Source organism: Chanos chanos, chromosome 8 (assembly GCF_902362185.1).
Source record: "Chanos chanos chromosome 8, fChaCha1.1, whole genome shotgun sequence".
NCBI lineage: Eukaryota > Metazoa > Chordata > Actinopteri > Gonorynchiformes > Chanidae > Chanos > Chanos chanos.
Window position 1 is genome coordinate 23,573,423 of NC_044502.1, and position 15,917 is coordinate 23,589,339.

General features: G+C 41.8%; 2 protein-coding genes across 2 annotated transcripts; one reads left to right on the plus strand and one right to left on the minus strand.

The window, feature by feature from the left end:
* Positions 1 to 343: 343 nt before the first annotated feature.
* cfap300 (cilia and flagella associated protein 300) lies at positions 344 to 2,373 on the minus strand. The gene is made up of 7 exons (XM_030782992.1): positions 2,366 to 2,373; positions 2,075 to 2,156; positions 1,900 to 1,972; positions 1,591 to 1,748; positions 1,313 to 1,485; positions 791 to 857; positions 344 to 493 (listed from the first exon to the last, which is right to left on the minus strand). The coding sequence occupies exons 1-7, from the start codon at positions 2,371 to 2,373 to the stop codon at positions 344 to 346; spliced, it is 711 nt and encodes a 236-aa protein (XP_030638852.1).
* Positions 2,374 to 6,606: 4,233 nt separating this feature from the next.
* On the plus strand, positions 6,607 to 14,190 carry angptl5 (angiopoietin-like 5). Its single transcript, XM_030782993.1, is given in 8 exon segments — positions 6,607 to 6,786; positions 7,419 to 7,578; positions 12,095 to 12,198; positions 12,329 to 12,422; positions 12,717 to 12,814; positions 13,230 to 13,350; positions 13,489 to 13,674; positions 13,829 to 14,190. Coding segments are annotated over 8 exon segments (1,305 nt in total).
* The last annotated feature ends 1,727 nt before the right edge of the window (positions 14,191 to 15,917 follow it).

Below are 15,917 nucleotides of genomic sequence, written 5' to 3' on the forward strand. Positions count from 1 at the left end.
TACAAACAACCCAGTGTGCCTGTCACAACCTACAAACAACCCAGTGTGCCTATCACAGTTAGTTTAATCTGAATGCCACTCTTATCATGCTTTTTACCTCGCTGATTAAATTTCACCTGGGTCTTAATTAAAATGTCGTGAAATTACCAGGTAAGGTACATAGAGTAGAAGGTTAGTGTTTTAAATCTCATTTAAAATCTCCAAACATTTAATATTCTAAACACAAACTGAGTTCTACACTGTGTTCCACACTGTATTCTACAATGTGCAGTACACTGTGTTCCACACTGCACTCAAAACTGTGTAAACATTTTGTATAGGACAGATGTTATTACATCAGCTGTCATGAAGACAGAGCTGTGGTGTGTGAGGACAGTCCTAGTCCATAGGAGTGGTACAGAACATGCACATGTCTTTTCAAAGGGTCAACACACAGGTAGGCAAACGACTGTTCCTCATTTTGTTCAGATGGATAACAGACCCCAGTCTTGTCCTAATGGCGTAAAAAAGAGAGAGGCAGACAGAGAGAGAGAGAGAGAGAGAGAGAGAGAGAAACAATGTAATAATGGATCATTCTGTGACATAATCCTGTCAGTCTCTCACACAACCATTCACTGTACCACTGACACGGCCCTGAGTGACCAAACCACAGGCCACCCTCAGGGCTGCACTGTATCAATGTAAACACCCATGATATTGTCATAACAACATATATGCATGCGCACTCAAAGCTGGTAGGCACACAGGCTTTTGGATTTATGCTGAATGTTAGTTGAAATGCCTCACATACATAAGCCAAGACTTTCATGACTGTTGAGACGACCTTCATTTCTTTGGTCTCTGGATCTTTCTGCACACTAGAGAATAAAGAGAACAATATAATATTGATTATCATATAATCCCCTCTCTGTCTTTTTGCTCTCTTTTTATCTTTTTTTTCTGCATGAGTTCATTCATCATTCATTGTTGCAATCACAGTAAATAAAAAGTGACAGAGATGCATTAGATCATAAATAGATGTATGTAGAGTTATTCAGAGAACCAATATTTCAGAAAGTTAACTCTTAAGGGCAAGGTAAGACCAAAGAAAACAGCACATAAGAGAAATGGCCATATTACAATGAACAGACAACAGTCAACTGTACATAAAGGATGTCTATAATCCAAATCACCAACATGAACAGTTGATACAAGACACAATATTTCTGGGAATGTAATGTTGTTTTTGTAAAAGAACATTAGTCAACATTTTGAGGGAAGGACAATTGTAAATAATTTATAGCTAGTTATTTCTCTCTGAATGTAAACTTACCTCACCAAGTCTTTATACATTTTTTTAGCCGTTTTTATGTAAGGGCTGATAACATCCTCATACTGGTTTAGTTCACCACCCACACAAATATGCTTAAACAGTCTGAACAGAAACTCCTGACGATCCTCCGACGGGATCACATTGAAGTTCTCAGAGTCCTCTTCAAGCAGCATCTACCACAAGGTTTAGAACCAGTGCCACATAAGTACAATGACAACAATTATAAACGTTGTATTAAACAGGCAGATTAAAATGCACTTGGCAATCCAAATGCTTACTTTTCTCAACTCGTCGAAGTCTGCATAAAAGTCGTGGTAGCATTTGACTATGCGACCAGAGGAATGAATGATTCCATGTTTGAAAATCGGATCAAAGATCTCAGTTGACACTTTGGTGCACGGAACAGATTCTGTGTCAACATGCATAATGTCTCTGTCTGTGAAAGACGAAAAGATTCAAACTATGCGAATTCTGACGTAAGGATTCAAACTATGCGAAACAAAAGAGTAATCGTATCATACATTTCTACACTCAACTACTGAAGGTGGAAATGGACTCATACGGTACAACTCTAAGTGAAATCATACCCAGAGGTCTCCACAATCCATGGAAATCTATCATCTTCAAGTTGTTCTGCACGCAAGAGTCTTGAAAAAAATTCTGGATAATTTTTCAAGTTATTGATAGAATGTCGGTCATGTTCCACATGTTGATAAAAACAGAAAGTGTACGAGCAAATATGATGACTAAATACTGACTTACTAAGGCGAAATCGTTCTTTCTATAAGGATAGAAAGTCTGGTCGAAGTTAAATGTCTGCGCTGTAATTCTGCCTAGCATGGACCTAGACGACATTCAAGAGGAAATGAGCATCAGAAGAGAGGGCATCAGAAAAAGCTATGTCTCAGCTATTCAGCTCTTCTCTATAACGAATTATTTTAGTCTGCTCTATCTTATTATCTAAACAACCAGATCGCTAGCAATGTTGGCACAACCGTACAACCATACGAGCAACAATTTATAGCGGTAGCATTTGTAACACTTCAACTTTACCACTTCATGAAAAATCGGGAGGTAGTAGGATCCAGAAGAAAAGAAAAGTTTTTGTCAGCGAGTAAGTTGAAGGTGTACATTTGGTTACAAGGAATTTTCTCACCAGCCATGTTGGCCGATATGGTTGCTATGGGAACGAGACAACGACGTGCGTATATCCGATTTCTTGTCTAATTAGGGTAATCGTTAGGCCAACACTTTTAAAGAAATAATGGCATAACTGGAAAATAATTAGCTGTTTTCAGTATTATTTTTTGTTGAGTAGTTCTCAACTCTCAGAACGTAAACACAACCATTTAACTTATGTTTCCTACTGGCTATATTACATTTCGCAGTACATTATATTTTATTCATTTAACAGATTCTTTTTCAATGCAGCTTTAAAGAGAGGCAGAATAAAAACCGAACATGTATCCATTAAGGAGCTGTCTTTAACTGAAGTGCCAGTTCAGTGTATTAATTAAAATATCTATGGGCAAGTTCGTGTATGAGACAGTTATTCATACATGACATGATAGTGGTATGTGAGAAACACTTTAAAGAATCAAGTTTTTTAGTGCCAGCAGCTCTCAAACCAGTGCATGTTTTAGAAGCACTGAAAGTTTGTCCAGCTGTCCTTCTAAACAGAATGCTTTTATGTAGGCAACCCACTCCCTGCTGTCTCCTACCTCCTGTTTCCCTGTTCACATACAACACCAAGTGTCATGTTTCTGCTCAGCATCTGGTTTTTATTGGCAACACAGCATGTTGTCAAACCCTTGTAAAGCAAGAGTAGTTTACAGTTGATACTGTGTAGGCCTGGGCAGCTGCTCTTTTTTTGACAGGGAGTGGACAGTTCTGTTCTAGTGAAGTCACTATAAGCTTGTCCATCCTCTCAGAGAAGGCACAGCATCTCTGTACACGTGTGCAAGAAGAGAAAGTCCATCCACAGCAATGACTTGGATCATTCTGCTCATGTTTCATGTGCTTCCACATCGACTGGTTTTAACACATATGACCACTGTAAGTGTTCCTCTTTCACCACTGAAGTTTTGATCACTTTTTGCAAAAATATGTTTTTCTCTGAGACAGAGGGCTCTGTCTCAGGCCGCGAGGGGCATCCTTTCTTCCACCTCACCCAATAATTCCACAGTATTCATTCATTCATTCATTCATTTGTGTTTGTGTCCCGTTGCCTGTGCGTGTTTACATACATATCACTAACGCACAGGGGCGGCTTGTTCCTTTGGGCGACTGGGCGACGCACCGCCAAAGGGGGAAAGAGAGGGCATTTTTCTATTACATTCTACCGCAACGTTACGCTAGCTGTGGCTGTTTTAGACCGTTTGTCCAGCCTCTGAATATCATAGTCCAGAGCCAATCAGCGTCACGTCATTTTTCGTGAAGTACCGCCCCTTTTTGGGCGATTTCAGTCTGACTCGCCCAGATTTCTCTGATAGACTCTCATCTTAAACCAATTTTTTCGAACTGCAGACACTGCAATGCAGTGTGTAAGGGTTCCGGGAGGGCTTGCACTAACGTGCTTTCGTCATACGTAACCTGGTGTAGGGATCACCGGGGCAGCCAGCAAACTTGTCACATTCAAAGTCAACATGGTATATGCTAGCCCAATTTAGAGCAACTCGATCGTTTCATTAAGAGAAATACCGTTTATGTGTTTATGTTTTTGTTTATGTGTGTAGATCACGTTAGCAGTGTTGCTAATTCACCAGTGTCGGAAAGCATTTTGCATGCTTAGTAAAAAACGAACTCTTAACTGTGGTCTTGTGTTAAATTGGTAATTAAGTCAGGGATGACGGTTGACGAGCTGTCCCGCATGAAAATACTGGACACAGTTTTGGCAAACTTAGCACAGACTTGCAGTGTGGCGAACTGGCATTTCGCATGTATAGTACCAACAAGCTCAGAATGGCCTTTTAGGAGGAGCAGACATCGTATTTTGTTACCTCGGTAAATTGTGGTGTTGTGTTAATTTGGTGATTGTCAGGGATGAAGGTTGACGAACTGTCCAGATACGGAAATACTGGACGCGGTGCAGGAAAATCCCGCTTCAAGTTGTGGAGTTTGCTCAACCAGTGCCTTTCACTATGCTTTTAAGCCTATTCATTTACGCCTGCGTGTGTACAAAGGAAATGGTACAGTTAATCTAAAAAAAAGCTCACCTGTTCGTGGTACTACTTTTGACAGATTGCTTGGTGTACGTAAAAAAGATTCTGTTGAGAATAACAGACTGTAAAATTTTGTCGAGCCATTGAGTTGGCCTTGCGTGGACATAATGAGAGTGAGAGCTTGAAAAGAATGAAACTTTTCTCAGAAACACCATGACCCAGGAGAGGCTGAATGCATTTGCCATGCTGTCAATGGAAAAGAGACTGGTGACTGAGATGACTGACTTTAACCACAGTCACTGGGAAATTACTGGCCAGTGTTGAGGCAACATTACAGTGTGTTGTGTTGTTTTTACATTTGCCTTTTTTTGGCTGAGCTATGAAATGCTTCAGTTTGTTTGCAGAACAGTTTGTTAACAGAACGAATGTGGTATGTTCTGGGGGAGGGGCTTATGAGTGAAAAGTGGGTTTCATTGTGTGTTGAGGGAGTAAGGAGAGAGTAACATAGTTGAGTTGAGTTATTTTTGTTCTTGTAAATATTTTTATTTCACTGTATATATATATGTAACCTGCGCTGTTCTGCACTCTCACTGTCCTATTCCCGCTTTACCTTCGTCAACGCATACGACTCAGCTGTAGGATGGAATCATTTATTAAGCTGCACAAAAAGGGTCAGCAAAGACAAGCATTTGAGAAAGCAAAATAACCTAAATATACATATTCTTATATTGTGATCGTATAGTGAGATTTAATTTATGTCTAGACAAGTCAAATATTAAGTACAATGTGATACAAATACAATATACAGCATATAAATCACAACTCCATCAATTTCCAATGACGCTAACGTACAACAATTTTCATTCAAAGATAAACACTACACTCTAACGGTCATAAGAAGGTACTGCATTTAAAGGCACGGTAATGGTGTTATACTGAGTAGTCATTGCACAACGAATAAAAGTTAAAACATACAATAAATAACAACATTGGTTACCTGCACAAAAAGGGTCAGCAAAGACAAGCATCTGAGAAAGCATGAACAATTTTGGTCCGCCTAAATGAAATATATTTACATGAAATTAACATTGTAATCAAGGTCAATCAAGATTAACTGACAAAGGTAATTAAAAGTTACAATTGATCTTAAGTTGTCGCCAAAACGCGATTTCTGATGTAGTTTTTAAATGTTATGTATATAGAATTATATACAGAACATGTTATAAATTAATTAAAATATGATTTTAATAACTTTTATTGCGGACCCGCTACTTGCCCTACCTACCGCAGCAATAGTATAACTTCCTGCCGCGGTCTACCCACAATGCATCTAATATAGCGTAGATGGAATACAAAATAAAAGTCGCTGAGCCCATTTATACAGGATTTAACATTCAATATCCGAGCTGATTAAACCCGTTACATATACATATTTCAGTTTTTTGCACTTTGGTTGGGACTGGATTTGTGCACTGTAAATAAACAACTTGCAGCATAGTGCTATTTGTGGCAGAGCCATTTTTTTGTGTTTTGGGGCAACCCGAACCTCTGTTCGGCCTACCCTACCACATTTGGTGTCAGGAGTGAGATGGCCAGCCGTAAGACATTGCAACCTGTGAGGAGGAGGTTGGGCCTCCGGTCCGAGAAAGTAAAGCTGCCTGACCCAAAGGAGGATGAGGCTTGGGATACAGTGGAGGAAGAGGAGTCTGAGTGGCAGGGAGCGCGCTTGAAACCAGCACTCCACACCAAGGGCCTCCCGAGCAAGCAGCAATCCCTGAGGCAGACATGGTGGCGCTGCTGAGGGACTTCCTCTCCGCACAGCAACGGCGGGAGGAAGGTTTCCTGGAGGAGATCCGAGGCCTGACAGCATCCATCCGCCAAACACCACAACCAACCTGACCAGAGGTGCCCCATCAACCTGAACTGACTTCCATAACAGCAACGTCAGCATCTGAAAGTCCCCGATTAGCTCTTCCTACATCCACACCGCGCTGACGCTCTGCTGCACCCGGTACCCACCAAGACCTCAGCCCCGCTCCAACACCAGCTGAGAGGGTTTACCACAAAGAGCCAAAGATGCCTGCCTTCTAGCAAGGGGAGGACATAGAGAATTACCTCCTGCGGTTTGAGCGCATGGCCAGAACCTGGGCGTGGCCAGAGCAGGAGTGGGCGTGCCGCCTGGTGCCACTGCTGACAGGAAAGGCACTGGAGGCCTATACAGCAATGGATGAGGAGAGGTCCAATTCCTACGCAGACCTGAAGGAGGCATTGCTGGAGAAATTCGAAATTTCACCAGAGACCTACTGCCATAGTGTAATGTGCGCATAAGTACTGTGATTTCAGCATTAATTGTCATATCCATGAACTTTAAGGCCATTTAGTGACTGATATGACTATTTTGTCCATGGTCTGGTCTGCGGTAGTTACTAATAGTGATTAAAGTCAAAAGATGTGTGGCAGTGCTTCTCCAGCATATGTGGCATGGCCATTTAACAGAATGTGCCTTTGCTCTTCGCTAGGGATAGGGAAATACAGGAGAAATCAGAATTTTGTTAGCCTCCGCTGCAAGTGATGGTCAGACATTAAGTTAATGAATTTAATAAATGTAACATTTTCAATAATTGTTAAATATTTATTGAGACAGAATAGCCTGCATAAAAACCTACTTGTTACATTTAGAAAGGCTACATAATCTTTGAGAAAAATATGTACAGGATATATAAATATACAGAGAGAGAGAGAGAGAATATTTTTTATTTATGTATATAAATCTATACTTTTAGAATTAAACCAATTAATTGTATAGACTCCATCACTGAAGCACAGACATGCTAACTAGTGACAGGACAGGGTGCTGCTGTTAACATTAATCTATAGTAAGCTGTCATGGAGCAGCTTTCTGGGCTCCAGTAGATAACTGACATTTTGCAGTTGTCTTTGTGCAGGATGCAAACAGCACAGCTCTCATTGGTACTGTGATCCTAACTGAGGATTATGAGGATGCCTCTCTGGAAAATCCTAAAGAAGATGTGTCAGAGGAGAGCTGCTCCGTACCATGTGAAGTGATAATAAAAGTTATGCACGATGAGAAAAATTCCTTGTGTAGTATGTATTTCACTTTGAATGTATTACAATATGAATCCGTGTGTATGTGTGTGTTGTGGAGCCACTGATAGTTTCTGATTTTCCAGTACAGCTAAATTTTCCACAGTCATGTGTAGGATGAATGGATTCAAGCAGAGGCGCAAAAAGGGGGTGTGCAACTCATGCAGAGCATAGGGGCACTACACCAAGGGGGATGCCAAAACAGTGCTGAAAAGTATACATATACAAGATACGAAAATGTGTCTTTGTTGTCAGTTGTCCTTTTTTTGTCATTTAACATAGGTACATGCTGTATTACAGATATATTTTTGAAGTTACAGCCAGGTCTAGACCAATCACACGGACAAAACAGGCTACTTATTTGTTATAGCTGCAGTTCAATGACTGTATCAATGATGAAAGTTAAAATGTTGTCTTAAAAGATTCTGGAGTGCGAGGCTTTGTGGCATCCTGTGAACTAAGTTGTCAACTTGTCATTGTTAGATACCAAGTGATTATCTAACTTGACACAAAAAGAGCCAGAGACTTAAACTGTGGGTGAGTTCTCCATTTACTGACTACTCAACTCAATCAGTTACACAGGAAAAACAGTGCAATGAGGCATGCGCAGCCAAAGCATAAGCTATAAGTTCAAATGGCCTGGTGCTTGCCACTCATGATGGGGATAATGACAGGTACTGCAATTCATGGGAGATTGTGGAGCCACTGGCCTTGTAGCAGCGGGTATCGGTAGCCCCATGTCTGGACTCCTGTTGTCCTTAAAGACTACTGGTAGGGTTTCCGGGTAGGGCATGACCTCTGATGTGTCACCTGGGTTCCAGAGGTGTGAAGTAACGAAGTACAAATACTTCGTTACTGTACTTGCGTAGAGTTTTCAGGTATCCATCGGTGCATATGGCGTATGACGACAGATGTAACAGGACAAATACGACGTAAAACATGTAACAAGACGAAACAGACAAGAAAGGGAGACTTGACCTGAAGTGTGTTCTCATGTTGATCATAATGTTTCGAGTTCTGTTGCTGACATCAAAAACTGATTTGCACATTGGTGTGAAGTTAATGTTCATTATTTTCAGTATATTGTTTTTTATTTTATAAGTTAGAATGGTTTAATAGTCTTCAAATTATATTAATATGACATGAGGTTCAGTTAGCTTTGCACAGAAGCAGCCAGTAGAAATGTCCTTCAGAGGGCTACTTTTTATTTTTATACATTGAATACATTTCAAAGCCTGCACTTATTCACTTTTACTTGGGTAAAGAAGTTGAAGCAGTGCTTCTACTTTCACCAGAGTCTTTTTTACACAATTATCTGTACTTCTACTTGAGTAAAGAATGTGTGTACCTCTGTCACCTCTGCTGGGTTTAGGATTTCTTCCCCTGATTGTTTTGCATAATTTGTCTCACAGTTGGTGGTTGATTAGGTCCAGGTTGGTCCACAGTGTTCTTTTGAGTAGGAGTGCTGATGGAGATGATTTAGTGGTGCCATACGAAGTGTTTCGGTAGGTCAACAGGAAGTTGTGTAGTCGTTGGTGAAGGGTACCCTGACCCGCCAATGCCTTTAGACTGTGCTTCAGTGTTTGCACAAACCTCTCAGCTACGCTGTTTGTGGATGGATGACAGGGTGCTGACCTTATGTGTTGTACCCTGTTTACTCTGAGGAACACGCCCATCTCTTCAGAAACAAATTGGGGCCCATTGTCACTCACCAGCTGCTCTGAACACCCAAACTGGTTGAACATTTCGCACAGTCTCTCAGTTGTCTTTTTTGTTGTCGTTGACCTCATGATGGCTACCTCAAGCATGTGGTCGCAAGATGGCTGTAAGTGGCTTGTGATTGGTTATGAGTGTAAATCTCCTTCCAAACAGATATTGATGAAACTTCCAGATTCCAAGCACAATGCTCAGAGCCTCACGTTACATCTGTACATAGTTTGATTCTGCTTTATTCAGTGTTCTCCAAGCGAATGCTATGGCCTTTTCAATGCCATCAGGCATGATGTGAGAAACAACTGTGCCTTCCCTGTAAGGTGATGTGTCACATGCTAGCTTCAGTGGCAATGATGGATCAAAGTGAGTCAGTGCATCAGAGTTTAACAGAGCCGCTTTTGACTTGAGAAATGCCTTCTGGTATGGTACAGACCACTCCCATTTCTTTCCATGAGTCAGCAGTATATGCAATGGCTTCAATACGGTGCACAAATGCGAGATGAAATGGCCATTATAGTTAAGGAGCCCTAAATATGAATCATTCAGCCTCCGCAGTGTAGCATCCAGGTTCCGAAGGTGATCAGTGTCATCCTTCCCTGTGATCAGGATGTCATCTAGATAACACTGTACGCCTGGCAGCCTGGCCAAAATCTGATCCATGGTTTTTTGAAACAAAGTGGGGGCTGAGGTGACAGTAGTAAAAAAGTCCCTTATGAGTGCTGACAGTCAGGAGCTCTCTGGACTCTGGGTCAACGGGCATCTGAAAGTAGGCCTGATTGAGGTCAATTTTGCTGAATTGCTGGCTGTGTGCTAAGCCTGCCGACAAATTATCAATGAGGGGCAGTGGGTAGTGGTCAGAGTGCATACAGGACAGACTGTGCCCTTAAAAACCAAGGGTTACTCTCTGGTTTAATGCTCGACTGCGCTGTCATGCCCCTCATGCAGCCTAGTTCATCTGTGAAAAGGATTTAACATTCGTACTGCTGGCCAGTCAATCTTCACTTTATTCATGCATGATCGGCACAGTAGGGATTGATAGTTGCCCTGTACGACATACAAAGGCAGTTTTATATGTTGCCCATTCTGTTCAACATTCACCTTGACAAGTCCCTTAACAGCCACAGCTTCCCCAGTATAGGTGTTGAACACCACCCAGACTGGCATGAGTGGAATATGTTTCAAGTGTTGTTGATACACAGTCTCTGACATGAGGAACACTGTCTATCTCCCTACGCCCTGGTTTGCCTTCAAGAAGAGGTGATGCCCAGTAGCTGTCTGGCCCACCTGCCACCGTCAGTATGTGTTATGCCATCTCGTCATCTGATGAGTCACTGCCACTAGTTTCTTTTTCCACTGAGAGCACCGTTTTCTGATGTGTAGCTTTTTTTGTTCTGAATGTACTCTTATGAATTGGCTGTGTATCCCTTTTTTTACTTTGGCACACCCTTTCGATGTGACTATTTTTCCCACAGGCATAGCAGTCAAACTCCTTGCACCAGCACTCTGAAGCTGCATGCCCTTGCATACCACAGCGAGAGTATGGTCTTGCTCCAACACCTTGGTTTCCCTCTGTGCTTGCTATCTTCAGCATATTTCCTGTGGCAGCGCTCAACCGCTGGGCCCCTTTGGCTGCCATTTCCATTGACACACTGATTTCTATGGCTCTATTTAGTGTTGGATTACTGTCCGGTAACAGTTTCCTCTGAATAGCCTTGTTGCGTAGCCCACACATCAGATGGTCACGGATTGCATTGTTGAGGGTATTGTCTGTGAATTCACAATGTTCAACTAACTTTCTCAGTGCTGCCACAAACATTTCAACAGACTCACCTTCTTCTTGGTTTCTTTTATGGAATCTGAATCTTTCAGCAATCAGAAGGGGCTTCGGCAAAAAATATGTTGCTTGTGTATTCACAATCTAAGTGTATGTAAACTCTCCTGGCTTCTTGGGCTGTACCAATGTCCAAAATAAATTGAAGGTCTTTGCTCCCATCACTGTCAGGACTGTCAGCACTTTCTTGTCACCAGCAATCTCATTTGCAGGTGCAAAATAATCAAAACGGTCTGTATAAGCATTCCATTGTTCCATACCATCGTTGAATGGTCCTACATTCCCCAGTCGTACAGCCATGATAGCGTGGTAGATTTCTCCTGGCTCGCAATACAATTTGAGTTATCATTAGGTCAATCCTTGATTCCTTTGTTTGCCTTACAGACGTTAGCAAACTGACCACGCTGACTTCCTCAGATGCATGTTATTGCACAGCAGGACAGAGCTAGCCAACATCGCTACTTTACATGGGAAATAAAACGACTAACATACATACCTGTTCACTTTCTTTTGCACTGAGTAGTGGACACGTAGTGGGTCAGACGCAATCTCGTCACCAGTTTTTGGATATCAGGTGATTATCTAACTTAACACAAAAGGAACCAGAGACTTAAACTGTGGGCAACTTCTCCATTTACTGAATACTCAACTCAATCAGTTACACAGGAAAAACGGCGCAACAAGTTGCGCCTGTTTGGTAGCCCAACGGGGCCGAACATAAGATTAAGGTGAATAAACAGTCATGACATAGAGAAGAAGTTGAGATGGAGAAAGCTCAAAAGAAACTGTCAGGGGCACAGAACGGGAAAAGAAAGGGCTAAAACTTATCTGGTAAGAATGGTTGAACAGATGCCTAAATCTATTGTATTCTATTGTTGATGTTCCCTACCCCTCGACAAATGGGTATTTATGCCCCTGGATTCAAGAGCCATGTCATATGAAGGACAACCAACTGCACCTTTTCATTCTCAGGTACCCTCTAGCACTCTTTCATCTCTTATATAAGAAGTAACAGGAAAATGTTCAGAGATCTAATCGATGACCAGCAGAAGGCTTTGGAGTTCCTCTCCAGTCAAGTATAAGAGGCCTGATCCATAATACTTACCTGTTCACACCACCAATTGATTACAATCCACATCACATATGTATTGGGACCACAACGTTATTATGTTGGGTTGTTCAGCTCTTGTATTTTTTTTAACTAAGGTCACTGAACTGAAGGCTAAAGTAAACTCACTCAGTTCAGACATTCATAAGAGCAACAGTGACCCATTCTCGAATAAACCCAAGCAGTTTCACGGTAAATATATCTTGTGTCACTAACTAAAATAATGCGGATTATAAAAAGTTTAAGACACAGAGTCATTGTGTAAATGTTTACTTTCTGCAGAATAGAGGAGCTGAGCTGCCCTCCCTCATATTTCATTTAGATATTCATGATACAACCATGTAAACATTTCCATGTTTTGGAAATCTGGGAAGACCATAAAAGTACATTTTTTTAGCAACACAGACTTTGTTACATGATCAATCCAGATGACATATGTGTGTGCAGATCATACACCACACAGTGAAGTGCTCCTGTTTTTCTTAGAATGGGACTATACTCACATCAGGGACACTCTTGGAGCAGTGGTTCCCAGAAGTGGAATATACATAATTCATCCTGGAAACACAGATTCTGCCTTTGATGTAAGCTGTTAATATACAATATTTTTGGCACCTAGGTTGCAGAGAAGTATATTACACTGTGCCCCATCTCTGAGGTTTTGAGTTCAGATCTAAGCAGTATAGCCTGAGCTGGGCAGAGTGCACTCTGTGAGGGTCTGACAGACAGGGTATGTCATTGCACATCACTGGCTCCGAGTGTCAGTGACACTGCTGCACAGTCACAGGTGAATCTAGGGAATCAATGTCAACCTCCACACACACCGCTCCTACTGAGGAACATGAAACACTGGTCCTGTAGACTGGTGCAGGGGTGAGAACATGATGGGGACTTTCGATAGTACAGGAAATGGAAAAATAGGAAAAAGGAAAGAAAGAAAGAATGAAAGAAGTAAGCAAGTCTAAACTCATCAGTGTTGTCTCTGATGCCATGATGCAGGTTCTCTGTGTAATGGATTACATGGAAGGAGGATGGACAGTGATCCAGAGAAGAACAGATGGTTCCACTGACTTTAGAAAGCCATGGTCAGATTACCTGGATGGATTTGGACACCTCCCGGGTCAGCTGCCCCTCAGTGATGACATCATCATTCTAATTCTAAATGAGGTCATCTCATGTTTAAAGACTACATGTTACATTTCTCAGTAGATAAGATGCTGTGTTATCTTTGTGTGTTTTTTTTACTAATTTTCTTAAGGTGAGCATTGGCTGGGTTTGAGGAAGATACATAATGTCGTCCACCAGACAAACAGCAGTTTCCAGCTACATGTGTCTCTGGTCTCCCAGAATGACAAGACTGCTTATGCCTCATACAACCAGTTCTGGATAGAAGATGAGATCAGTTTCTATTGAATACATCTGGGCAAATATGCAGGGAGTGCAGGTCAGACGGCTCCCGTGTCCTCTCAGTGTCCTGGGTCTGGGACATTATCTCAAATGTATGACTGACACCTCATTCGCGACCTTCAACTTCTAATGTCTTCAGATCTTTTGTATGTCATTCTTCCAAAGTCTCAAGAGAGCTGTTCTCATGACAGGTGATGCATTTCGTGGTTATGACCAAGAGCAGAACCAGGATAAGGCGCCCTTCAGCACCTCTGACGTCGACAATGATGGCTGTATCTTGTTCTGCAGCTTTGACGGCCAAGCTGTGGAGAGCTGCAGTGTCCATCAGAACAACACAGGCTGATGGTTTAACCAGTGTGGAAAGGCAAACCTCAGCAGCACTCTACTGTACCAGGATCGCTGTACTGAGCCTCATATTTACTGGGATGCCTGGACTCAGAATGGAAAACCAGTAAAAATCAAGTCTGCCTCACTGAGGATAAGGAGAACCAATACCCCTCAATCTAATCAACACCAAACTTCTTTGTCAGAGTCTTTTAAGTTAGAAGATTGATACAGGCTCACCTGCATGTATTTCCTCAGGACTAATCACCTAATTTTTCATGACAATATTAACAACAGCTGAATACATGAAGAAGCTCTGAGAAGTCATTGATCCAGGACACGACACTATTCATTTATCGCATACACTTTTCACTCGACTGTTTGTCCGTCGGCACTGAGATATGGATACATCATTTCAGTAGAAAGTTCCCAGTTGGTATTTGATTGCCAGAAGAAAAGTGTTAGCTCTTGATGGATCAGGCACACTGGGGTAAGAGATAAAATCTTTAGCTCGGTCAATGTGGGTGGCCCATTGTTTGTAGAGGCAGAGGCCAAGTTCAGGCAGAATCTGCACACTTAAGTGTCGTGGCATGGTGTGTGGGCCACTGTTAGCATCACTGTTCTTATCTGTGTATGTTCAGCCTTCAGTTATGTTTCTATTTAGAGCAGAAGAATCCATTTTGTTCTGCCAGAGACTAAACAAAATGTCCATGCTCCAGTGCAGCTTTATGTGACGTCACATCCAGTGAGTGTTCGTGAGTCTCTTGGTAAAAATAAAAAACATGGGTGATTCCAGTCTACCACATTCTTCCTCTGCTCCATGAGCAGATTTCCCTCCAACATCATGGCCAATAAAGAAGGTTTGATTAGCAACTATATTTCTTTGAACAAGTTTTGTTGTGTGTTGTGCATGATCAGAATTTCTACAGGAAACACTAAAACACTCTTTGAGAAGAGATTGTTGAGTCCTTTTCCTTGGAAATGGGACTCAAAATCATTTCTGCAGCTGTGAGGGTCATTAGTGTGAAGAACTAACAAAAATAAGAAAAATAACTACGACCAGTGACTTCCCATAGCCTGCAATTCAGCTGATTTTATGACCCTCCCCTGGCTCATCCCATGTTTTGGAGCAGGGAGGACTTTACTGTGGGCATGCACGTACGCATGCTTACACACACACACACACACACACATGGGTACACTCACTTACTCTCTCTCTCTTTCTCAGACACGCACACACAGACACACATACACACACACATATACACACACAGGTACGCTTAGTCACTCTCTCTCTCTCTCTCTCTCTCTCTCACACACACACACACACACACACACACACACACAAACACGTGGGCACACTCAGTCACATATGTGTGCATCTACACACATGCACAGAGAGAAAAGAAAGCAAGACAGATGGAGGATTCAGTACAAAACAAGGTACAGATCATTTGCAGTGTAATGGGCTGATACATGAATATCTGGCTGGTCAGCGTGGAATTCCATTGAAGCCATTTCCCACACTGCCATGGCACGGAAGCTTGACAGGAGCACACAGGAAGGAGAGCTTTATTGGGAATACAGACTTAGTCTCAAAGGAATTCAACATCTGCATTTCGTCACTGGACTTTTGCAATGACTTGTGGAATGTAACCATGCTTAAGGCTAATGAGGATAACGGAGATTTAAAACACAAGCAAACTGAAATGCATTTTATCCCCTGGCTCCCAATACTTTAAAACTGAATTACCAAAACTCAGTCACCTCCTGCTTCTACCTTAGCAAACATTACCGGAGACATGAACACCTAAAGGCATAAACTATGAAATGCCAATAAATACGTTTGTTTGATTAAACAATTTTACTTAAATCTGAGCACAATTAATTAGTCAGTTTGATTTTAAAAGCACAATGGACATAAACACATTAATATTAGTCCAATGTTAGGAATGT

Bases quoted from the DNA above. Each gene is read 5' to 3' on its own strand.
- cfap300 (XM_030782992.1), bottom strand. The intron at 1,973-2,074 runs GTAAGTCAGTAT...AAAATTATCCAG, and splicing joins GAAAGAACGATTTCGCCTTA to AATTTTTTTCAAGACTCTTG. The intron at 494-790 runs GTATGTGAGGCA...TTACGCCATTAG, and splicing joins TCATGAAAGTCTTGGCTTAT to GACAAGACTGGGGTCTGTTA.